Source organism: Pongo abelii, chromosome 6, assembly GCF_028885655.2.
Source record: "Pongo abelii isolate AG06213 chromosome 6, NHGRI_mPonAbe1-v2.0_pri, whole genome shotgun sequence".
Classification (NCBI taxonomy): Eukaryota; Metazoa; Chordata; class Mammalia; order Primates; family Hominidae; genus Pongo; species Pongo abelii.
The window spans coordinates 108,911,162-108,938,486 of NC_071991.2; the positions used below are offsets into that span (position 1 = coordinate 108,911,162).

General features: G+C 38.9%; 1 protein-coding gene across 6 annotated transcripts in view; it reads right to left on the reverse strand.

Moving 5' to 3' along the window:
• DOCK4 (dedicator of cytokinesis 4) overlaps positions 1 to 27,325 on the reverse strand; it is a 525,542-nt gene that overhangs the window by 106,012 nt on the left and 392,205 nt on the right. For all 6 annotated transcript variants that reach the window (XM_054559683.1, XM_024249890.3, XM_054559685.2 and 3 more), the window contains 3 exons: positions 19,758 to 19,885; positions 17,517 to 17,651; positions 7,494 to 7,592 (listed from right to left, as the gene is read on the reverse strand). In XM_054559683.1, the coding sequence (XP_054415658.1) occupies positions 7,494 to 7,592; positions 17,517 to 17,651; positions 19,758 to 19,885 (362 nt within the window). The remainder of the gene's footprint in view (positions 1 to 7,493; positions 7,593 to 17,516; positions 17,652 to 19,757; positions 19,886 to 27,325) is intronic.

Below are 27,325 nucleotides of genomic sequence, written 5' to 3' on the forward strand. Positions count from 1 at the left end.
ATCACATTTAAACTTATATTCTTAAAATGGAATCTTTAAGTATCTTATGCAAAATAACTCCCAAATGATCTTCCATCTTTTAGAGCTATATAACCATTTTTCTGTAATCAATATATTCAAATAAATATAAGTCAAAATAATTATATTGAAAATCTTTTGAAACAGGCAGGAACATTAACAGCATGCATTCCTTCAACAAAGATTTAATGTTCCAGGTTCTGTGCTTAGGACACCAAGACATGGTCTCGACTCTCAATGGCCCATAGTCATCAAAAACACAAGGAAATGGCAAATAATGAGAGTGCATTATTGCACGCTATCAGAGAGGGAGGACTGTATCCTGGGAAGGCTTCATCAAGAAGGTGATAACTGAGTGGGATTTTTAGGGTGAGCTGAATCAGAGAAGGGATTAACAGGGGTACACATTAGGTAATGGAAGTGAGGTGGTGGTAGGATAGGCATTATGGATAGAAAAAAAATGATTCACAGGAATTAAAAATTATATATTTGGTTTTTAAGGAATATAACAGTAGTTTGAAGTGGCTGGAGTGACCGAAAAGTGTTTAGAAGGGGGTGGAGGATAATGTGGTTGGAAGGTAAATTGAGGATAGAAACAACATAATAAGGAGATTGGACTTTGTCCTGTAAGGAATGGGAAGTACTCAGAGTTTTAAAGCTGGAGTGGGGCTTGATCAGATATAATTTTTGAAAGCTAGTGGGACAGTATATAGGAGACAATGCAGTTATAATCATGCTATGCTTAACTTCCAGCTCATGTATAATCTTGTGCTTATAGCAAGATCCCCACAGTTCTATGAAAAGTTATAATCAACAAAGCACAGGAGTCTCACTGCTGTATATATATATGAAATGCCAAGGATATGGACAAAACTGTAGCCTCCAGTACAAGATGGGTGTATAATAAAACATTACTGACGACAGAAGGAGGAAAAAAATCTTAATCACTACCTAGTGTTTACTTTTATTCATTTTTAAATAATATTATGTTCTAGAGAAGGAAAAAAACAATACAGAGTACCAGCCCTCAGGTCTTTGCTCCCACATACTTGTGTTCTGACACTGTGACTCATGCCTCTCACACACAAGTAGGAACCTAAGGACACAGGAGAAGAAGTGGCACACTGCTCAGGAAGCCAGAAGCTACTTCAGCAGTAACCCTGGAGGCATCCAGGCTCTTCAGGCATGAATGGAGTTGAAAGACCTTTAGTCTTAGTAGATACTTGAGAGCCACATACTTTTAAAATTCATTTTGATTTATAGAACCACTGGGAAATGCTAAGACAAACTTTACCTTTCTTTGAATTGTTAAAAAGAAAGGAAAAAGCAACATTAGGAATAAAAAACAACATGAATATTCATTTGAAAATCTCAATATATAATTGATCAAGTATCAATTAAAATGTAAAATGTGTACATCCTATGACCCAACAATTACACTTCTAGGAATTTATTCTACAGCAATATGAGTACAAGTCCATAGAAAGAGGTGTATCAAGATGTTTACTGCAAGACCCATTCTAATGGCAAAAATCAGAAATGATTAAATTATGTAGCATCCATATAATGAGATTCAGAAGAATAAGGTAGTGGGCTATATAATATCTATGAGATATTATCATATAAAAAAAGTATACATCAATATAAATAGTTATATTAATACTAAAAATGTGTGTGTGTGTATATATATATACTATATATATATATACACTATATATATATATACTATATATATATACACTATATATATATATACTATATATATATATACACTATATATACATATATACTATGTATATATATATATAGTATACAAAATAGTCTACAAGGTTACACCTTTAGGTGTTAACAGCAGCTGCCTCTGGGGATTAGGATACGTTGGGGGTTGAGAGGAGAGTAAATACACTTTATTACTTTCTAAAACAGTAGGGTTATGTGGAATTTTTGGTGTCTAATTTCAATATCACTTATAATTTTCCATTAAATATCACCCTATTAATTGTACTTTACCCATTTACTTTCTAACCTAAATGTACATACAAAACCCCAAGTAACTCTCCTTCTATTAATCTGGCCTTTCTCAGACATCTCCATTCTATGACTAGAACTGCTTTATTATCTTCAGAGAGCTGACAATTACAATTTTATATAATTTGATAGGATTTTTGGTTTAAGAAAGTTTATTAAAGTTTAGGGAAAAGCTGAGTTTAGCTGCCTGAGCAATGAGCTCAGGATGTTAATAGAATTCCTAGTTCTCCCAATTACTTGAGAACAATAATAGCATCAGTCAATCTCATGGAGGGGGAGGCAGAGAGAGGATGAAATGTGGGTTAAGCACCACAACTGGCTCATGGCTGTGGGATGGGGTTGAGGAGGTGTTCCGTAACTGTTAGCCAATATCATTGCAGTTTATACATATAATATTTATTTACAAGAATGATTTAGATGGCCTTAACAACAGGCTTTTATTAGTCTTGATATCCCTAATGTCTAAGCAAGATGCTCAATAAATATTTGTTGAGTCAACAATTTATATCTGTAATAAAATAATGGGGGCCTACTTCATGGGATCCTTTTGAGGATTAAAATGAGTCAATATTAATCAACTGCTTAGAACAGTGCCTGATACATACTAAATTGCATATAAAATGCTTGCTGTTTGGAGGTCTTCACTTCCTTTACTACGATATCAAAACCCAAAATTACTCTAAAAGTTTTTGCTCTTATAATCCACTTGGGCAGCAAAACCTGACCAGAATGATTTATAGTCTTTATTTATCCCATATGGAGTGAATATTTTGTATCACTCTAGATTTTATTGGAGGTGCTATATATGTACATTATCATTATGAAATCATAAAAATTCTGATTTCTGAAGTAAAATTGGTACTAAGGACTTTGTATAAGGGTCTAGGGACAAGCATTATTATATTTGAAAATATTACAATATAGGTTCAGGAACATAACTAGAAATATTTCATTTTAAAGAAAATTGAGCACAGGAAACATTTATTAATATCTTTCATAAAGTGATATATGAACTTTTAAAATACAGATTAAAACAAGATGACTAGGGAGGCTGAGGTGGACGGATCACAAGGTCAGGAGATCGAGACCATCCTGGCCAACATGGTGAAACCTCATCTCTACTAAAATACAAAAAATCCACCGGGCATGGTGGCGCATGCCTGTAGTTCCAGCTACTCAAGAAGCTGAGGCAGAGGAATTGCTTCCACCTGGGTGACGGAGGTTGCAGTGAGTCGAGACTGAGCCACTGCACTCCAGCCTGGGTGACAGAGCGAGACTCATTCTCAAAACAAAACAAAACAAAACAAAAAAAACAAGATGACTAATTAGCCTTTACTAAATTAAATAAATGTCCTCTAGCCTGCATTCACTCCAGTTATTTCTCTTTCATTCTTACACTGGGAAAGTATAAGAATCTTATTCCCAGTCAAGGATAATTCTGGTCCCTTCCTGCTGCCTTCTCAGAGACCTCACCCTGGAAGTTAGTACCTCCTTCTTAGATTTCCAGCTTCTCCCTCTCTACCAGCTGTAATCATGAATATATTTAAACAGGCTTAAGTCTCGTCCATCATAAGTATTCATCAAAACAAAGTCTACACATCCAAACTTATGCCTCTTCTTCTTGAAACAGTGCATACAATCCACTGTATCTTTTTCTTTTTTTTTTTTGTATTCTTCAATCCATGACAAGCTGGCTTTCACCCTCATCAGTGAAATTGCCCATCAGGTTCACCAACAGTATTTAGGGAACCTTTCATGATGGTACTTGACATCCTCGCAGTAGCAGGCACTGTTTATCATGCCTCCCTCCTTAGGCTTAGGATTCTATGTAGGTCCTTTGACCTTCATACTCTACACTCTCCTTGGATATTCACATTTACTCCCATGATGTCAGTTATTATTCACTGGCTGACAGTTTCCAGATCTACATCCCATAACCCATCTCTCTCTCTCCTGAACTTCAGGCACAATTTACTAAGCATCTCCATCTGAATGTCCCTCAGGTGACCAAACTCAGGCTGAAACCGAATTCACCTTTGCTCCCAAACCTGAATACCTAACTCCTCCTGGGATCCTCATGCAGTGAATGGCACCACACCAACATCCAGCCAATTGTCAAACGGCTTAGGAGTCACTTACAACTCCTCCCTCTCCTTCACCTTTTTAATATTATCAGTCATCAAGTCCTGCCAATTCAACTTTCTAAATGTCCCTAGACTCTATCTCCACAATCACCTCTACTTCAAGCCACAGTCATTTCTAGCTTAGGTTACTACCTAAAATCTTTTACAGGGTTCTGCCTCTCATCTTGACTTCATTGAACCCCCTTTCTTTCTTTTCTCTTCTTTTCCTTCTTTTTTTTAGAGACAGGGTCTCCCTCTGTTGCCCAGGTTGGAGAGTAGTGGTGCAATCACAGCTCACTGCAGCCTCCACCTCCCTGGCTGAAGCGATACTCCCATCTCACCCTCTTGAGTAGCTGGGACTACAGATGTGTGCCACCATACCCAGCTAGTTTTTACAAACTTTTTATAGTGACAGGGTCTTGCCATATTGCCCAGGCTGGTCTCTAACTCCTGGGCTCAAGTGATCCTCCTGCCTTGGCCTCCCAAAGTGCTGGGATTACAGGCATGAGGTACCGTGTCTGGCCAAATGCATTTTCAATAGTGCAACCAGACAGGTCTTTCTTCCCTCAAATGAGATCTTGTCTCTCCCTTCTTAAAACAATCAAAAGCTTCAAAATGTTCTCAAAACAAAGTCTACACTCATTCATACAACCTTAAACTCTATATTCTATCAAACGATCAACAACTATTTCTTGAATGCCTGCTATGTGCTAGGCATGGTCTGGAATCTAAGGATACAGCAGTGAGCCAGACAAAGCTTCAAACATCAAGGAGCTTATGGCCCAGTTGGATATATACATAAACTGGGAAATACACATAAGCAAATAAACAAAAATATTCCAGATTCTAATAAGTATTATAAAGGTGGGGTAGAGAGTGTGCTGTGTCAGTCGGGGCATTCAGGTGATATTTTAGTAGAGAAATCTGAATGTTCCAGCCAAATATATATCTAGCACACTCCTACTAACCTCAGTTCTCAGCTGAGACCTCCCCTGGGAAGTTTTCCTGTTGCCTTGAGTCTGGGTTGGCAGCACCTCCCACATGCTCTATAGCATCGCGTGCTTACCCTGCACATTCACCACTCAGGGTGCTCATGCCCATTATTTGTCTGATTACTCCCCTACAGGAACAGGGTATCTTGTGCCTGGTTATGTCCCTAGTGCGTGGTGCACAGTGCTTGCCATGCTTGAGTTGCTCAATATCCACTTCCTGAATGGCAGATTAAGTAACTAATATTATTAAATAATTCTCCTGGTCAGAAGGCTTTGCTATTTTTTTTTTTAGACGGAGTCTCACTCTGTTGCCCAGGCTGGAGTGCAGTGGCATGATCTCAGCTCACTGCCACCTCCACCTCCCGGGTTCAAGCGATTCTCCCACCTCAGCCTCCCAAATAGCTGGGACTACAGGCACGAGCCACCATGCCCAGCTAATTTTTGTATTTTTAGTAGAGATGGGATTCTGCTATGTTGGCCAAACTGGCCTTGATCTCAGGCGATCCACCCACCTCCACCTCCCAAAGTGCTGGGATTACAGGCCTGAGCCATGGCGCCCCGCCAGCCTCAGTAATTTTGAAGAGGGCAATATAATTGTCCTTGGAAGAGGTGTATTGGCTGACTGAAATGAGAAAAGTCCACATAAAACATTTTATTCATTATTTCCATTTGTTTTATTACAGCTAACATGAATACTAAAGCATAAAACTCAACACCTGGATAATTAATCATGTCTTTCAGTTTATGCTTCTCTGCTATTTTTTAATTCCCAGGCTCCATAAAAATATGTAGGCTTTTCCTATGGGAATTTTTCAAATATGAAGTCACAGACTTCTTAAGTAAAACCGAATGATTCTTTAACTGTGTTAAGAATACAACTTCTAACGAAAGTTAATAAATGCACAGTTCTCTTCCTTTTGACATTATGGATTTTTGTACTCAGAGTGGGTAAGTCCTAAGGCCTTTTATCCATTTTTAATTCTAAATTCAAGATTGAATGTAAGGCCAGGCATGGTGGCTCATGCCTGTAATCCAAGTACTTTAGGAGGCTGAGATGGGAGGATTTCTTTAGGCCAGGAGTTTGAGACCAGCCTGGGAAACATAGTGAGACCCCGCCTCTACAAAAATATTTTAAAAATTAGCTAAGTGTGGTGGCATGTGCCTGTAGTCACAGCTACTCGGGAAGCAGAGGCAGGAGGATTGTCTGAGCCTAGGAGTTTCAGGATGCAGTGAGCCATGATTGTACTACTGCACTCCAGCCTGAGTAACAGTAAAACCCCATCTCAAAAAAATAAAGAAAAAAGATTAAATGTAAGAATGAAAAACATGATACCATATGCCAAATGACTGACTGCTAAGGGATTAAATCTGCCACAGATGATTCTTTGTTTTATATGACTCAGCTTGTCAACTTCTCTAAGGTAACAACAAGAAGATTTTTCTGAGATCATACAATATTTTCCAGTTAAAGTCAAAGATAAGTGACCCCTATGTACTATCTATATTAAAAAAATCAACAATTTCTTCCCCTAAGGCACTGGGAAGGCTTCCAAGCAAGCAAATGTCATAGCAGAACTGTACTTTTGGTCCTATAATTCTCCACCACCCAGCTTAAAAGCAACACTTCCAATATGATGGTTTCCATATGAAATTTGTCCGGAAAACTGAAGAGACGGAAGAGAAATAAAAGTAAATAAGGAAGATGACAGATCATATTATTCCTCCAACTAAGAATAATCAAGCATTTAGTGAAACCATGAAGGAAGCATTACAGTTCCGTGAATCTCAGCAAATACTGGATTTTTATAAACTTGGCATCCTTATTTCCTATTTAATGTCAGCTTGTCAGAGTAGCACAGCATATTGATTAGACTATAGCTGATAGAGAATATCAAATACAACTCTGTATCTCTAGTCAAAAAGTTGTAGCCAGAACTTCTCATTATGGTTTTAGTGAGATGAAATGAGTGAACCTATTTACATATTCTCTTTTATTTTCTATTAAGGCAATATTTCTAGGTTCACGTAGTTAATCTATTTGTTTTTATCTCTTCCGTTCTGTTATTCTGCTTCTAATTTATTGAACTTTGATGACAGGTACTTCACATCCTATATCCTTCTCTGAAATGAGAGTTAATAGCTTTGCTTGAGTAATAGAAACCTTTAAAAGCCAATATAGATGATAAGATCTGTGGATGAGGCTGAGAAAAACAGCTTAGAACTTAACGGAAACAGGTAAAGCAGTTGTCTAGGATTTATGTGAACAGTGATGAATAAAAACAAGAGAAACCAAAAAGATATGTTAAAGAAAATATTTTAAAATGTCACTTACCCTTAGTTCTTCCTTTGTATTAAAACTATCAAGAAGCTGTTGATAATGTCTATCTGTCATTTGTCGTAATAGGGACAGGAGACAAGCAACAAACTCCCCCTAAGTTAAAAAAAAAAAAGCACACATTTTATTTTTAGTAGGGACATAAAAGAACATCAGTAACTTACACTGAACTGTCCTCAAAGAGAATATGTTAAAAATGAAATCACGATGATCCAAACTTGCCCTGTGAAGTCTTCTTAATATAAATTATCCAAAATGTCACAGCCAAAACTCCCTATGATGATTACCATTTATTTACTTGGTATTCACAAATTTATAATTTTAGGGAGGATTTTTTTTTAACTTGGGTGGAAGCTTATCACTTGGGAACTAACTTCACACATTTAATGAAGGTAAGGCACTGAGGGTGATGATCATTTACTGAGCATTTAAAATGTCTGTACTAATTCTATCATTTAAGCTTCATATCAACACTATGAGGTAGGGGGTATAATACCTTTTGAAGAAGGTAAAATGTAGTTTCTGATGTGCTAAATGACTTGCCCTGTCACTCAGCTAGAAAGTAGCAGAGCTGGAGTTATCCCCAGTCTTTCTGCCTCCAAAGCCCTTCCTGTAGCTTCATCCTCCATTTTTGAATTCAAATGACCTCCTCCAACTCATCAGAGAGTTGATCTGCTGACTCACAGGGTATAATGAATGCCATATGTTGCATAATGTTCATTTAAATCTCCTTTTAAAAAATAGTTTTATTCAAATGTCTTGGAGGATTGAAAACAATTTTTTTAATTGGCCATTCTTTTTGTGCTTGGGCTCTATGTGATTTATAATCACAAATTCTAATTCTTAAAAATTAACAATAAAAAAGTAAACATAGCATCTATAGATTTGAAGACCTACATAAAATTGCTATCACTTGCATTTTTGAATGAACTTCTAATTTAAAATGCTTGCATTTTCAATGCAACCTTTTGTGCTCAGCAAATAATTTATCTACTTTTAAACAGAATAATAACATTTAAAACAAAACAAATACAATAGGAGAGGCAATCACTGGTAACTAACTGTATATTTACAGAAGTGCAATTTAATTGGGAACGGGTTTCTTAGATTTTACATGGAAAGAGACTACAGACTTTATAAGTAGAGACTAAAAGCCCTGAGAAGGAGAATTTTTCAACAGAGGCAGCTGGGTCAGGAAAATTCAATGTATCCTCGCCCACTGCCATGGGAGACCCAAGGATGCTACAATAGTTAAAGACCATGTCAAGGCAACCAGGTACTCAGGCTAGATCTCTGTTTGCAGATAATCATTTGCAACACACAGGTATGACAAATAATTATCTGTATACAGTTTTTAGGGTAAATATTCAAGAAACTAACCAGTGTGGGCCAGAAGAAACATCCTTCAAACTCAACATATACTTTGTTAATGAACATGGGAATCCTTGATATTTAACAAAAGAAATAAAAAGTGTAAAGGCAATATTATTAATATTTTCGTATATGTGTGTAAGGTAGTAACCCAACCCAACACTAGGAAAAGAATGATCTAGAAGGATTGAGAGAACAGTGCCTTGTGCTCACACAGGACTGGGAATAATAGAGCCTTTTTTTTTTTTTTTTTAATACCAGCCAGACTGGAAAAACTTCACAATTAATAAGGCATCAGTTAGAGTACCAAAAACAGTGTTTCCTTAGTACTGGAGAAAAACTACTCCTAGAGTAATGCTGTTCTGGTCCTACCTCACAAATTTCAAAAGCAAGACCTAAAATGATCAAATAGTTTCCAATAAATTTAACCTCATTCTATAGCAAAGCTCAGATATTTTTTAGAAATTAAAAAAATCCACCTCTCAACAATGTAAAATTCACAATGTCTGGCATGCAATGAAAAATTACCAGGCAGGTCAAAAAGAAGGAAAAAATGATGCAAACGAGGAGAAAAAGTAATATATCAATAGAAACAGATCCAGAAATGACATAGATAATAGAATTACCAGACAAGAACACTAACATAGTTATATTACTGTATTCTAATTTTTCAGGAAGCTAGAGGAAAGACTGAATGTGTTAATTTAGAGACATGGAAGACATAAAAAGAGTCCAAATTAAACTTCTAGAGATGAAGGCTACAATTTGTGAGATGAATATTAATTGAATGGGTCGAGTGGCAGATTAGACACTGCAGAAGAAAAGATTATTGAACTTGAAAGGTAGGGCAGTAGAAAGTCTCCAAAATAAAGCATAGACAGAAAAAAACTGAAATAAAAAGAAAAACAGAAAAAAGCATCAGTGAACTGTAGGACAACTTCAAGTAGCAGAATATCTATGTAACTGAAAGTCTCAAAGAGAAGGAAGAGACAGAAAAAATAATTGAAGAAATGAGAAAAAAACCTTTTCAAACTCTTTGAAAATTATAATCCTATATATCAAAAAATCTCTACAAACCCCAAGCACAAGAAACAAGAAGAAAATTACACCAAGGCACATCATAATCAAATTGCTTATAGCCAGTAGTAGAGAAAATCTTAAAACACTATTCAGAAAAAAAAGGGGCACATTACATAGAGAAGAACAAAGACAAAGATGAGAAAAGATTTCTCTTGGAAAGAACACAAGCTGAAAGACAATGGAGCAACAGCTTCAGAGAACTAAAAGGAAAAAAAACCCAAAAACTATTAACCAAGAAAAATATCTTCCAAAATATAAAATATAAAAATATCTTCCAAAAGCAAAGACAAAATAAAGACTTTTCAAACCTCCCAAAGCTTATTCACCACCTCTATTCAACATTGTACTGAAGGTTTTAGTCAGTGCAATAAGGCAAGAAAAGGCAATCAGGAATACAGGTTTGAAAGGAATTTTTAAAAAGCTGTCTTTCTTCACAGAAAGCATAGCTGTGTATATAGAAAAAGCTATGAAATTGATAAAGAGCTACTAGAACTAACTGAGTTGATTTATATTTCAAAATATAAGATCAATGTACAAAAATCAATTTTACTTCTACACACTAAAAATGAACAATCAGAAATTGAAATTTAAAATAATATCATTAAAATATGAAATAATTACTGATATATTTGACAAAAGATGTAGAAAATATGCACACTGAAGGCTGCAAAACGCTGAGGGGTGGAGTTAAAGACCTAAAAAAATGAAGATATTACATGTTCATGGATTGGGAAATGCAATATTGTTAAGATGTCAATTTTGGCTGGGCGTGGTGGCTCATGCCTGTAATCCCAGTACTTTGGGAGGCTGAGGCGGGTGAATCACCTGAGGTCAGGAGTTTGAGACCAACCTGGCCAACACGGTGAAACCTGAGCTCTACCAAAAATACAAAATTAGCCGGGCATAGTGGCACAAGCCTGTAATCCCAGCTACTCGGGAGGCTGAGGCAGGAGAATCGCTTGAATCCAGGAGGTGGAGGTTGCAGTGAGCCAAGATTGCACCACTGCATTCCAGCCTGGGTGACACTAGTGAAACTCCATCTCAAAAAAAAAAAAAAAGATGTCAATTATCCCCAAATCGATATATAGATTCAATGCAATCCCAGTAATTATCCTAGCATAGCTTTGGGGGTTAGAAATTGAAAGGCTGATCTGACTTTAAAATCCATAAGGAAGTGAAAAGGATCTAAAATAGTCAAAACAACTTTGAAAAAGAAAAGTAAAGTTGGAAGACTTACACTTACTGACTTTAAGATTTATTATAAAACATGACAATCAAGATAGCATGTTACTGGTGTCAAAACAGAAAAACAGGTAAATGAAACACAATAGCCAAACCCAGGAACAACTCAAATGTCTACCAAGGGGTGAATGAATAAACAAATTGCAGTATAGCCATACAATGGAATACTATTCAGCAATAAGAAGGAATAAACTATTGATATACAAAAGAATAAGGATGAAACTCAAATATATTGTGTGTCAAGACAGAATCCCCTGCCCCTATGCCCCCCAAAAAACTATGGAGTATATGATTAATAATAATAGCTATGTACTACATGTTTCCATTCATATCAAATTCTAAAAAATGTAAACTTACGTACAGTAACAGATAAGTTACTATAAAAAGCAGGTCAGTAGTTGCTTGGGGATGAGGTAGCATGGAGGGGCAAAAGAGAGGGAATCGAGAGGGGCACAAGGAAGCGTTTGAAAGTGATGAACATATTTGCTATCCTGATTGTGGTGATAGTTCATAGGAATACACATATGTCAAAACTAAAATTGTACATTTCAAACAGGTGTCATTTATTTTATGTCAATTACACCTCAATAAAATAAAAAAGACATATGACAACACTATGATTTATGGAATGGCACTATGTGTAAGTTACCATACTTTGACTATGCTAGTGAGTGCATTCCTTGTTTGGGCCTTGCTGGGTAGACACAATCAACTTCACTTTAAAGAAAAGATAATTATCTCTTAAGGTTCAGAAATTTACCCCAGGTTCCACAGCTTGAGAATTGTGAGACTGGGATGTGAACCCAGGTATCTCTGGTTCTAGAAGTCTGTACTCAGTGACTCATCTTCCTTCTGCTCAGATTATTTGATTGTACAGAGAAAATACACCTGAGGTTTTTGGTTATAATTAAAATATCAGTAAGTATACTAGAATCCATCAGTTGATAACTAAGGTTCATACTTTTTCACCTTTCTCTTAACTATGCCTTAACTTAAAAATGCAAATCTAGTTAGTAGAAACCCATTTATCTCTTTTCCATCTCTTAGTTTTTCCATATCATATTCACATTGTCTCCAATACAGCTACTAGATTAATTTTCCTAAGACATTTACTTCAACAAACAATCCTGTGAATAGTGAAATATGCTGAAGTAGGAAAAATGACATATTATTTGTTGTAAATTTAGTAATAACAAGAAATATTATGCAATAATGAATAGACTTTCATCTTAAGTCTTTACAGTCAATATACATAGGGGAACAACCTGTTTGAATCCAGATTTATGATTTTATTTGTCATATCTGACTTATGCCCATTGCAATAACTTATAATCATGACATATAATCCCTTGGGCATTTATGATGATTATTGTCAATCCCAACATCTACTCTACAATGTCATTTATTCACTTATGCTGTTTAGGAACTCCAACCACATTCAACTCTGTTAGGAGGCCTAGATGTCCAATTACTAATGTATATTTTATCCACAATGTAATTTTTTTGCTCTATTTCTTAAACTTAAATTTTAATTAATTTTTTAAATTTTTTATTTCCATAGGTTTTTGGGGAAACAGGTGGTATTTGGTTACATGAGTAAGTCTTTTAGTGGTGATGTCCAATTACTAATGTATATTTTATCCATAATGTAATTTTGTTTGTTTTAAGATATTTTAAGAATGTATCTATATGAAAATCCTAGACCCATAATTTATTAAAAAGAAATAAAAAGCCACCAGTGGCCAAGATTTACTTAGCTGTAGTGTGATATTTTCTTTTGTATAAATCACCTCGAAAACTCTGTAGTCTTCAATGGCCATTTTATGTATAGATTGAGTATAATGGGAATTTCTACAAATGGCTTTGTATAGCAAGGGTATTGGATGGCCACAACTGTCTTCACGAAACCTATTATGCACATACATTATTTTTTTCCACATATTTCTTACAGAATTAACCCAGACCCATTTCCATACCTCAACCACAAACCGACAACACATGAAAATTTTAGATAAACACATCAGAGTAGCTGTCTTAGACCTGGCATATGCCCAGAAGAATCACCTGCTCCATAAATGGTACTTAACAGAGTTATGAACGAGTAAGCATTTATAAATTGTAAGGAACTCTGGAGCTCCATTAGTTGAGAATGCAAGGCAAGTGGTCATTTATACTGCTTTATAAAATCTGCTTCTACCTATAATTAGACTTTTGAAAGGAACTGATCACAATCGTGCTTTTTTGGTTTTTTTTTTTCTAGCTAGGGAAAGCATTTTAAAGTTTGAAAAACAGTTGGTGGAAAAACAAAAAGTACAATCCTTTTAAATTTTAAAAATAAGGCCTCTGTTATCTGGAACTATGATACAGCAGACGCCAGTGCTCATGCTGGTGTGGCTGGGAGGCTGGGTAACAATCATGGTGCTTACAGAGCACTGGAAGAATTCACAATGGCACATTGTGGGATCTGCGTTTACTCACAGTGTGTCTACTTGTCATGGGCACTTTTCCATATGTGTCTGCACAGACTGAAAAGGTGCTCAATGTAGTACTGCTATGTAAAGACTCCCTATTCAGAAAGCCTGTTCTCTGTGAGAAAATGATAAAGAAATTCAACAGATCTTCAGTCTCCAGAGAATGGATTTTGTGAAAGACCAGGGCATATTTCTCGCCATAGAATTATTATAACAACAACAATACATGAAGCATGTCTGCAACAAACATGATATGACTGTGACTGCTGTTACCGCAATGACTAATGGCCAGCATTTATTGAGTATCAGACCAGATACTGTTTAAACACCTTTACAGATTTGATGAAATCCTCACACTAACTTTGAGATAAGTACAACTATTTTCTCTGATTTATTTATTATTTATTTATTTATTTATTTATTTATTTATGAGCCAGGGTCTCGCTATGTCACCCAGGCTGGAGTGCAGTGGTGTGATCTCGGCTCACTGCAACCTCCATCTCCTGGGTTCAAGAAATTTTTGTGCCTCAGTCTCCTGAGTAGCTGGGGTTACAGGTACCCACCAACAGGCCAGACTAATTTTTTTGTATTTTTAGTGGGGGTTTCAAGATGTTGGCCAGGCTGGCCTCAAACCTCTGCCTCAAGCAATACGCCCGCCTTGGCCTCCCAAAATGCTGGGATTACAGGCATAAGACACCACGCCTGGCCTATTTTCCCTGTTTTAAAGAAACAGAGGCTTAGAGACATTAGTAACTTGACCAACATCACAGAGTCAGTGCAATGACAGAGAAGGAATCAAGCTAGGTCTGTCTGAGTACTCTTAAAAAAAAAAAAGTCTTAAAGCATAAAAGCAAAGATGTCAAATAATTTATGTGTGTGTTTCATGGAAAATTTCACCCCACATACTTAGACAGTCTGGTTTCTCACACAGCAAGGGGTACCACAGAGCTATGCAGGAAGGATTCTCTTCACATGATTTTCTTACAATTTAGTACAAAGGACAATCACTCTGCCTGCCCTACCCCACCTCCACCCACAGAGCTGATTCACTGACTTCCTAAAGTCTCATAATTGGCATTGGTTATTACACCATATGGCCTGAAGACCACATGTATCCCATAGAGATTTGGTGCACAACAACCTTGTACGCTCTGCACGTCGATAGAAAGCAGTTTAAAAAGTGTTTTAGCTTTTGATCTCAGGCAATCTTTAACTATGCCCAGCATTTGCTATGACTCTGTTTGCTTGCCATTATAACTTTCAAACTATGTAAGTTATATTGCCAGGAAGCAATTAAAATGTTACCATCAAAACCACAGTGAAGGAGACATCCTTCCTCTTCCACGTTGAAAGTGTAGACATACTTCTCCCCTATTCCTCCTGCTAAGTACAACTAAAAACCTGAACATCAAATATAAAACAAACAGAAAAAGACTCTGACAGGAGGGGAGAGAGGGCAGACTGGCCAAGAACCTCCTTGGGACCTGAGGAAGGGCACGGTGTGTATTTCTTTGGATTTTCTTTTTTGCCTCGTGTATTTCAAAGATGGGGCTGAAGAGGCCAGCAACTGTGAAAGACCAATAGTTGGTAGACAAAAGAAAAAGTCCCAAAAAACCTTATTTCTCCAGCCAAAGGACTAGGAAAGGGCAGCCCTGCAGGGCAATACTTTTAGCCACAGTTGCTCTATTCTAGCCGAACACCACAGAAAACTTTGGCCTCAATCACCTGTTCACTGCAAAGGCTGAGTGAGGAGCCTAGACTTCCACCCTCATGAGGATGTAGTGAGGTGCCCCAACATCTCTCCTAGAGTGGAGCCAGAGAACGTCAAACAGGGAGTAAGTACTTTCATAACCACGAGTCAGTGTTGGTGAAAACAATGGGAGGAGCCTGGGCTTCCACCCACAACTGGCAGTAACAAGTCACATTTTTTTCCCTAACCACTGGGGTGGTGTCAAAGAGGCCTAGTAGAGTCAGGACGGTCACCATGGCCCAGCAGGAACAAAGCCACTCCCACCACATTGGCAGTAGAGACCACATGCAGAGCCAGAACTTCCACCTCGCCCAGCAGTAACAAGAAGCCCTCTTGCCTCAGGTGTCAAAGGAAGCCAAGCGGTGAACCTGGATTTCTATTTTCTATCGCTGTCTCACCATAACATGTAGGCACTCACTGTTCCCCTGATGAGTGGTGTCACATAAAGCCAGCTAAAACAGAAGGTTTATGTAAGATCCAGAGCTTTATAATATAGAAATGTCTTGGTCATAAGAGAAAATAACACATCCTATCAAGAACGAAGAAAATCTCAAATTGAATGAAAAAGACAATCAATAGATGTCCACATTGCAATGTCAGATTGTTAGAATTATCTGACACATACAAAATGGTTAAGGGACTTACACATAAAATATAAAACTATACTACTTTTAGGAAAGAAACTAGGAGATAACATTTAAGATACAGGGCTAGGCAAAAAGAGTCAAAAGCTTGAACTATAAAAGGAAATTAATAAACTGGACTTAAATGAAATTAAAAATTTTTGCTCTGCAAAGCTTGTTAAGAGGATGAAAAAACAAGCTACAGAGTAGGAGAAGATATCTGCAAACCACATATTATAAAAAGAAATAAAAACTCAACAGTGAAAAACAATCCAATTAAAAAAATGGCAAAAAGACATGAAAAGACATTTCACTGAAGAGGATATATAGATGGCAAATAAGTATGTGAAAAGACGCTCAGCATCATTAGTCATTAGGGACATGCAAATTAAAACTACAATAAGATATCACTACATAGCTATCAGAATGCTCTCCACTCCATAAAAGGGATAACACCAAATGCTGATGAGAGTACTGAGAAAGTGGACGATTCATAACTTGTATATACAGTATATACAGTAGAGCCACTATTTTCCATAGTGGCTATACCATTTTATATTCCTGTATATACACAAATAGATACACATATATAAACTGCCAGATGTATTATTTCTTAATATTATTTTCTTAATGTTTTACATGAATATAAAATACAGATATAATATTAGACTCAAAATAGTGGCACTTCAAAGCACCTTAAAATTTGCCAATTCCAGGCTAGGCACGGTGGCTCACGCCTGTAATCACAATACTTTGGGAGGCCAAGGCGGGTGGATCATCTGAGGTCAGGAGCTCGAGACCAGCCTGACCAACATGGTGAAATCCTGTCTCTATTAAAAATACAAAAATTAGCCGGGTGTGGTAGTGGGCGCCTGTAATCCCAGCTACTCAAGAGGCTGAGGCAGGGGGAATTGCTTGAACCCAGGAGGCGGAGGTTGTAGTGAGCCAAGATCGCGCATTTGCACTCCAGCCTGGGAGACAGAGCGAGACTCCATCTCAAAAAAAAAAAAAATTTGCCAATTCCAACCTTCTCATTTCCTAACTAAGAAAACTGAGGCCTAGAAAAGTTACGATCCTGACTAGTCAGAGTGAAAAATTTGGAATGAAAACTCAGGGCCCCTGACTCCTATTACTCTGTTTCACTCTTCTCATTTCCTCAAGGAATTTGATGGATGATAAGAGAATAAAAAGTTATCAAGTTGACTTGGGATATAAAATCTTGGGTTAATTTAAACCGGGCAAGGTATGACTAATATCAAAGCTGGCTTTCTGCAATTAAAAACTGCTTATTCCAAGTTCCTTTAACAAACATGCTTTATATCTTGGTTTCCTTGTAAAATTAAGGTAACCTCATATGATTTTGAAATGCTCATGGGTTACTCTCCTAAGGCCAGATTTTCCAGATTATAACATCAAGCCACCTGCAACGTGACTGAAGCATAACCAGGCCCTGTTCCGTGTGCCATCTGCTCTATGATCTTACAGTGACATCCTGGAACTGGAACCGCATTGCTGAGCTGGATGGCTGAGGTCGGCTGGTGATCTCCAATATGGTCCTCAGCAGGATATCCAGCAAGCTGGCCACTATCACATCTATTTCCTCCAGCACAGATTTTTCCTTAAGAGAAAAAAAAATAATATGTTCAGGAAACTGGGGTTTAACATGCATTTCAATCTAACAGAAAAGGGGAAATCAAAGAGTCAGAGAACTTGAGGCATGGATTTCACCTAAGTGAATGATCTCCTTTTACGGTAAACAAAGGCACAGAGAAGTTAATGGCTTACCCAAGAGTACACAACTCAGTGGTGCAATGGATACCTGAGATACAAGTAAAAAGGTGGGTGATATCATGAAGGCACACCAGACTAACTCAGAACACCAGCTAGGCTCCCAACAGGGTGTGTGACCTCAGGCAAGTCAGTTTGCCTCCCTGAGCCTGAATCTTCACTGCAAGTCCATCTTGGTTCTTGGCCTATGATTCCTTGGTTCTAGACTGTGCTTACATTTACTTTTCTCAATATTAGAGTTACATCGGTCATTTTCCAAAACTTTAAGTACAAATGACTATTCCTATAAAAAATGATTTTTAAAAATCTTTGCACGTAAATATTAGGAAATAGTGTTTAGCCCAGACAAATATCCTTAGCTACAGAGTGGATCTAAGGTCAGTGGCCACGTGGAAACTGCTTTCCTGATGCAAAGTTAATAGTATCTACGCCCCAGGACTTGAAAGAGAAACCCAAATTGCTCTGCACTGACTGTACGTGGAGTTGGGTTCTTATTACACCTGCACAAAACAAAACTCTATGTACAAATGCTCCTAACCAAGGAGATCACTCTTTGTAAAAAATACTTTTAGAAAGTACGAGTTTGAAAGAGCTTTTTGGCTAGGATTTTATGATAAATTTTCTTACACTTGCAAGAAAACTACCAAGGTTTTCCCTCCAGCGACTTGGTTTCTGCTCTGAATGTCTTACAGAGCAGAAGTTGTGGAGGTGATTTCTTTTTACTTCTCTTCTGCTGTTTTTGGTTTTGTGCAGTGAACTATCTAACTTACATTTTACTCTCAGCAATTATAATTTGGAAAAAGATTCTAACTAGGCATAGCATAATTATTCTTTATAGAATTTTATAGAGGGGAGTTTAAAACTGAATTCATGCCTTCTGTCACCACTGTTCTATTCAGTTCCAGATCACCTTTGGGGCCCGGATCATGGGGGTGGGAAAAAGTCAACTGCTTTGTTCCATGCAGGTTCCTCTTATTACACTTCCAGAGGCAGAATTTCTAGCTTTTTTCTCTCAACTGCCAACTCTGTTCCCACGCTACTGGGGCTCTATCTCCAACAACTCCACTGAGGTCCCATCCCACCTCACTGATCTTCAGAAGCTGATCGTAAGTGACAAATTGGGGAAACTGTAGCATAAAGGTAATAGAGAAGCAGAGAAACAGGATTCTTGGCACTCATTGCCAAACTCTGCTCCATAAAACCTGTTACCAATGAGCAAAATGGTTACTTAACAGTTGCATATTGGCAGAAGTGGAACAGGATATTCTCCATATGTGGATTTCACACCAGACCCCTGAGCCATGAACACAAATACTCTGAGTTGTCCTATTTATAAGCAAGCATGTGATTCTTCTCATTTTGCAGTGCATTCTCTAATGCAATTGCATTGCATCAAGAGTCAGGCACATTGATAGGAATCCCCAAATCCATAACAATTTGGAGATCACTGGTGGGGCCAAGTAATGGTTATATTGTAAGATACCCCTAATCTCCTGGGGCTGTCCTTTGCTTCTGCAATTTCCAGGGGACCCGGCCCAAGGACCATAGCCAAGTTCTGAGTATCATGAAGTGGCCTTTCACAGAATGGATCAAAAACGACTTCATGTTGCAAGCAGTAATTTATTCTTGCCAGAGAGCAGTCATCATATCAAGATTAAAGACACACGTGGGAGGCTTTGAGATTTCTCATTTTTCTCACTCAGTATGCAGTTCTTCCTTGAAATACAAGTTTGGGGAACCCAGGTTATTTGGGGTTACAGAATCCCACAAGGTTAAAAAAATTCCTTCCAAAGAGAAGCAAAAAGTCCAGCCCAGCTGGAAATAAAAGTGAGTCTCAGAGGCTTCCTCTTTAGTGCGGTTTCTTTGTAGACCATTACAAGTTTATTTCCAGAAGCCATTTGAAGGGAACTATATACTATGACCTGTATTTACTTACTGAGCTATTTTTCTTGATGAGACAAAATACGTTGCTAAGGATACGTGCACACATGATCAGGTCCTTCTGTTCTTGCAAGTGAATGTGGAGGTGATGTAACACGACAGGCAGAAGAATGTATCGGGAATCTGAAGAGAGAAGAGTCATTAGTGTCACATCTGCTGGAGTCCCACGCAATACCTAGGGCAAATCCTTATCTACTTTTAATTCAATTTTAGTTGTTAAATTATTAACACATGTAGTTACAAAGGTATTAGTTCTACAAGGTTTATATTGAAAAACAGCAGTTCCTTTCCCTAATGCACAATTCCTACCTCAGGAGGCCTTTGACACTTTTACATGAAATAGATATCTTTTTAAAATTGTTTGTTTTACCTCTAAATTTCTAAATTACACGCTTCTCTTGCTGTTTCCTGAATTTTCGTTAAGATAGATCGCCTACTGACTTTCTACTATGGTAGATGAGGACTTGGTATTTTTTTTCCCCCTTGATATAGTTTGGCTGTGTCTCCACCCAAATTTCATCTTGAATTGTTCCCATCATTCCCATAATTCCCTGTGGGAGGGACTTGGTGGGAGATAATTGAATCATGGGGGTAGTTCCTCGTATACTGTCCTTGTGGTAGTGAATATGTCTCACAAGATCTGATGGTTTTTTAAGGGGTTTCCCTTTTCACTTGGCTTCATTCTCTCTTCTCTGCCACCATGTAAGATGTGCCTTTCACCTTCTGCCATGATTGTGAGGCCTTCTCAGCAACATGGAACTGCGAGTCCATTAAACCACTTTTTCTTTATAACTTACCCAGTCTTGAGTATGTCTTTATCAGCAGCACGAAAATGGACTAATACACTCCCTTTCCTCCCCAAGCCTCTCAAAATGGTTGTATCACAATTTCTGGCTAAGTTAACATTATGGTTTTGCTGCTGTTCTGATTTCCAAACCTTTGTATATGACTGGATTTTTGCTTGTTTTTTTCTCTCTTTGAAAACTTTTGGGAAATTATCCCTGGTAATTCAAAATTTCATGATTATGTAACTCGCCTTGACCCTTTCAATCTATAAACTTGTGTTCTTCAGTTCTGGGAATTTGCCTTGAATTATTTCTAGGATTATTTTCTTCTATCCTTTGTCTGTAAATTCAACCACATTTACATTGAATCTCTTGAGCTATCTTCTGCTTTTCTAGGATGTTTCCCCTCTTTTTGTTCAACTTCCTGGTAATTTCCATACCTTATCTTCCAAATCATGTATTCAGTTTTATTATTTATGCTATCAGATATTTTATTTCCAAGAGCTTTCTCCCTCCCAGGGCCAGTGTTGTGGCTGTGTAACCTGAGAAGCCACACAGGTCCCCGTGCTCAGAAGGACCCCATGCTTGGTGAAAGCGATGCTACTGCCACCTTGAAATTCTTAACTTTTGAACAACAGGTCTTGTATTTTCATTATGCAGCCATTCCTGTTTATTTCTCTGAATGTTCTCTTTTCAGAGCTTCCCATTCTTGTTTCACAGATGCATTCTCTTCTCTCCCTGAGGCAATCAGATATTTTTTAAAATTTGTTTTGAGGCAGGAAAATAGGGTCTGGAAGCAGGGAATCTAAGGCCAATTTGTGCTGACTTCCTAAAGCTGAATCGAGGAAAAACACCATGGTCTGGGGCAGGGACTCTAAGGCCAATTCATGCTGACTTCCCAAAGCTGGATAAAAAGGGAAAACACCTGAGTCTGGGGGCAGGGAACTTAAGGCCTATTAATGCAAACTTCCAAAAGCTGAACCAAAAGGAAAAACCCCCCATCTCCCAAAGTCTGAGTAACAAGTATTAAAGGCTCCCCTCCCTACAACCCTCCCCCTTCCACCACCTCTCAGATGGAAAGGGAAAGTGCTCTGGATTGGCCACAGGCCAACCAGGGACCATTGACCATCCCTTCATCTGCATAGGGTGCCAATTTACCTCAGCCTTTAATTAGCCACAGATCAAATCCTTCATCCAGATAAAGGACCTCAAAAGAAGTAATTCAAACCCAGAAGACTTTGTAACCCGGCCCTAGAGTTGCTTGATTGGGCTGACTCCCATCCTGTGGAGTGCTTTCTCACTTTAATAAATTCCCGTTTTTGCTGCTTGGTTCCTGTTTTTCATTCCTTTGTTACTTTGTGTGTTTTGCCAAATTCTTTTTTTTTTTAATTTTATTATTATTATACTTTAAGTTTTAGGGTACATGTGCACGAATTCTTTGTTCAGAAGGCCAAGGACCTGAACATCTCACACTCAAGACCCCTATTCTGGTAACAGTTTTGCTCCCTGAACTTTTTCTTCCTAGTTACTTTTTTTTTTTTTTTTGAGATGGAGTCTCGCTCTATTGCCCAGGCTGGGGTGCAGTGGTGCAATCTTGGCTCACTGCAACCTCTGCCTCCTGGGTTCAAGTGTTTTCCTGCCTCAACCTCCCCAGTAGCTGGGACTACATGCACGTGCCATCACACCCAGTTAGTTTTTGTATTTTTAGTAGAGACAGGGTTTCACTATGTTGGCCAGGCTGGTCTTGAACTCCTGACCTCAGGTGATCCACCCGCCTCGGCCTCCCAAAGTGCTGGGATTACTTTTTTCTTTATTTATTTTGGCTTCTGCTTTTCACGAGGGGCTTTTCTCCAATATCTGATGATCCTTCATTGTCCATTCATCTTTACAAGTAAGGCACTAAAATGCTAACTGGAAATCACAAAATCTCTGTATGCCTAGGCAAGCTTGAGAACTAATGAAGCATCACTGCAGGATGGGGAAGTTAGGTGTTCCACTGGAGCAGGGGTCCCCAGAGTTCAGTATCTGAGATGGTTTCTCTTGGGCTGATCAGTTTCTCTGAAGATGAAGGGTGCAATGCCTATGAAGATGAATCAATTTCACCTTCAGAGCTACCTGATATTTTCAATTCCTGATCCTTTCTGAAGCCTACCTGAGTCTTCTGAGGTTCTGTGGAATAAATTAGTTTGCTCCTTGGCTCTACCCTAACTCCACACACACCATGCCCACATTTCAGCCTTGTCTTGTCTGCAAGTCAACTGCCACCCAGCCTTGTAAAAATTGCTATTTCTTATGCATTGTATCTCTTCTTCCATTCTCTTAAACCTGTGAGCTTATACCTTAAAAAAATTGCTTTTTGTATACAAAAACCCTTTTCAAAACTTTAGCAAATCAATTCCAAAAATATATTAATATAAAGTTGATAACACCCTTGACATCTGATTGAGTTCCTCATCCTCCACCATCCCCAGGTGATGTCTGATCACCTTGCCCTGTCCTCAGCAAGAATCCTGTTAGGTCAGTTTAACCAGAATCTGCACACTCCCTGCCCCCACCTCCCACCCTTATCTTTAATGTTTCCTCTTAATAATTTCCTGTCTACCCACCCCAACTCTGTTCCTTGGCTATAAAGTCCCACTTACCCATGCTATATTAGAAATTCAGCCCAATCTTTCTCTCCCATTGCAAAATCCCTTTGCAGCCATCACCACACCTATCACCATGACCCTCACCTTGAAAAAAGCCTGACTTACTGTCCTCAGAGCCCAAGCTAACCCATCATACCCCCTGTGACCTGCACATATATATACAGACGGCCTGAAGCAACTGAAGAACCACAGAAGAAGTGGAATTAGCCAGTTCCTGCCTTAACTGATGACATTCCACCATTGTGATTTGTTCCTGCCCCACCCTAACTGATCAATTGACCTTGTGACATTCCTTCTCCTGGACAATGAGTCTCAGAAGCTTCCCACCCAGCACCTTGTGACCCCTGCCCCTGTCCGCAAGAGAACAACCCCCTTTAACTGTAATTTTCCATTACCTACCCAAATCCCATAAAACTGCCCCACCCATCTCCCTTTGCTGTCTCCTTTTTCGGACTCAGTCCACCTGCACCTAGGTGATTAAAAAGCTTTATTGCTCACACAAAGCCTGTTTGGTGGTCTCTTCACATGGATGCGTGTAACACCATCCTCAGCAAATGCCATTAAATATTTTTTTCTTTAACAGATGCCGAGGTAATTCAACAGAGAAACAATAGTTTTTTTCAACAAATGGTGCTAGAACAATTGGATACACATATGTTAAAAACAAAAACAAAAACCCTCTATCCTTACCTTACACCAAATGCAAAATTTAACTTGGTATAGATCATAGACCTAAATGCAAAGGCTAAAGGTATAAAAGTTCTGAAAAAGCCGGGCGCGGTGGCTCACACCTGTAATCCCAGCACTTTGGGAGGCTGAGGCGGGTGGATCACAAGGTCAGGAGATCGAGCCCGTCCTGGCTAACACGATGAAACCCCGTCTCTACTAAAAATACAAAAAATTAGCCGGGCGTGGTGGCACGTGCCTGTAGTCCCAGCTACTAGGGAGGCTGAGGCAGGAGAATCGCTTGAACCTGGGAGGCAGAGGTTGCAGTGATCCAAGATTGCGCCACTGCACTCCAGCCTGGGAGACAGAGCGAGACTCCGTCTCGAAAAAAAAAAAAAAAGTTCTGAAAGAAAACATAGAAGAAAATCCTGGTGACCCGGAGTTAGATACAGATTTCTTAAACAGGTACAAAACTTCAAACTACCAAAGATAGGTGATAAATTACATTTGATCAAAATTAAAAATTCTACTTGACTTGCACCACTGACCCTGTTTAAGATCCCTATTTGTTGCCTTCTTTCTACTTGAGGACCCAAGAATTAGACTGCTTAGATTAGAATTCCAGTTCTGTGAAATACTACCCTCAGTCTTTTCATTTGTGAAAGGATGAAAAGCAACGGTAACTCCTCCTGGGATTGTTTTACAGATCATATTAGCTAGTAGTGCTTGGAATGCAATGAGTGCTATGTAAGTGTTATTCTCCTTTCTTCCTCTTTCAATTTTATCCCATATCTATAGATAAAAGTGATTCTGTATGCTACTAAAAGTGATAAGGAGTGCAAATAAAGCATCCACAACTGTCAAAGTCTCTCTCTCCTTCCTTCCTTTTTTTTTCTTGAGACAGAGTCTCACTCTGTCATCCAGGCTGGAGTGCAATGGCACGATCTCGGCTCACTGCACTTCCGCCTCCTGGGTTTCAGTGATTCTCCTGTCTCAGCCTCCTGAGTAGCTGGGATTACAGGCATATGCCGCCATGCCCAGCTAATTTTTTGTATTTTTAGTAGAGACGGGGTTTCACCATATTCCCCAGGCTGGTCTTGAACTCCTGAGCTCAGGCAATTCAACCGTCTCGGCCTTCCAAAGTGCTAGGATTACAGGCGTGAGCCACCATGCTCAGCCAGAGTCTCCTATTTCTTTTGATGCCTGCCACTGGGTTACCAAAATAACCAGGTCTAGCATCAAAACAGACAACATAAGGCACAGGCATTCTATACATTAAGAAAACAAATACAGAATATTCAAATCTAAACTTGTAAAATAATTCATTGCAAGCCTTCTTTAAACAGTAAGCCTCACCAGGGAACTTAAATACTTATTTACAAATCAATTACTTGATAAAAAGAACCAGGAAAAAAAAAAAAAAAACCTGAAAATTTAAGTGCCAGTAGTCATTGCCTAGTAATGTTTAATTAGAAAGGAAGATAAAGCTTATCCGGTATGTTCCTTTAGCTAGAGGGATTTGATTTCTAAAAATTCAATTTGCAGCCAATTGTTAAGAAAATATCAACTGCAAAAAAGTAAGTAAGGTGGACAAATAATTTGTGTGTGGCATGTATAAAAAGAAATACATAACAACCCAGCTTGCAGATTTGCTTTTTCTCCATTACTTGGGCAATGCCAGCCAATGCAATTGATAGAATGGGTGGGTAAATGCCAAACAAGCTGACTGGTTGATATGCTAATTTTTCCCTTTAAAAGAAAACAACCAGGCCCATCAAATAAGACCCCCCATAAAACATTCCAAGTTGAACATTCACTAACTTTCCATGCATTTAACAACAGAATCTGCCGTGCAGGTTCTCTCTTTGAAAGGGCTGATGCACTCATATTCCACATCTCAGATAATGCTCACTGTGTTGTATGTCTCCTTGAGTGTATAAGGAGTGACCCTCGTTTACTTTTTTGGTCTACACTTGAGTGCATATACAGCCAGCTCCCATCAGTAATCCCCACTGGACACGGGACTAGGAAGGAACAAGGGAAGCTAGGTAGATTTCCTCCTTTAGGTTAATTTTGAGGAGTCATACTTTTGCCTCCTCTATCAACAAGCTTCAGACAGGGATCCTTGAAGTCAGCATCGGTCACCAAGAGAGCGAGGTCTGTGAGTCCCATGGCAACACACAAGGGTTGGCCGTTACATTCCACAAACTGGGCTCTAGCACGGGCTGGATATGGGCACTGCAGAGGGGCGGCCTCAGTACGGGGAGATTGTAAACAAGGGAGGCAGAAGGACACATGGCAGCACAGCTTTGCATGTAGTAGAGCTGCTGACTAAAGAAAGCCTGACATCAGAGCTGGGATGGGCCTCTGTGATCAAAGCCACCAGGAATTGAACTGCCAAAGTCACAGCCAGTCGCAAAACCTGCAAACAAGCTTTTCAGACACTGGAATACAGACAACAAGAACTCAGAGAGGACAAGACTGCAGATTCAGTGGGCTACGTTCTCATGCCGACAATGTCAGGATCACAGAGGAAAGCAACAGTGGAGGGCTGCAGATGATCCCTGCATTAAGCTCCCAGATCCCACCCACTGGTTTTAATCCCACCCTGAATGCCTCTACCTCAGGCATCCTTCCTAAAGCAAGACACATGTACTGTGTACATCTTACTTTTGGTAGTTGTGCCACCTCCTGGCCTGGGACTCCTACACAGCCACCCTGCCACACATTGTTTTATTGTCATATTCATGCTCATCCTTAGCTCAAAAAGTTGCTTTTCCAATAAGATTTTTTTTAATACATATCATTTATTCAGTAGCTTTTTTTTGTTTGTTTGTTTTGTTTGCTTTAGACTTAGTCTTGCTCTGTCGCCCAGGCTGGAGTACAGTGGCATGATCTCGTCTCACTGCAACCTCCTCGCAGGTTCAAGTTATTCTCCGGCCTCAGCCTCCGGACTAGCTGGGGCTACAGATGCAGTCCACTGTGGCTGGCTAATTTTTGTATTTTTACTAAGGGAGGAGACCACCCCTCACATTGTCTTATGCCCAATTTCTGCCTCCAAAGAAAGAAGAAATGAAAATTAAAAGGCAGAAATGAAATCCACAGGCAGACAGCCCAGTGCCACACCCTGGGCCTGGTAGTTAAAGATTGACCCCTGACCTAATCGGTTATGTTATCTATAGGTTACAGACATTGTATGGAAAAGCACTGTGAAAATCCCTGTCCTGTTCTGCTCCGTTCTAATTACTGGTGCATGCAGTCCCCTGCTTGCTCAATCGATCACGACCCTCTCACACGGACCCCCTTAGAGTTGTAACCCTTAAGAGGGACAGGAATTGCTCACTCGGGGAGCTCAGTTTTTGAGATGTGAGTCTTGCCGATGCTCCCAGCCGAATAAGGCCTTTCCTTCTTTAACTCGGTGTCTGAGGAGTTCTGTCTGTGGCTCGTCCTGCTACATTAGTAGA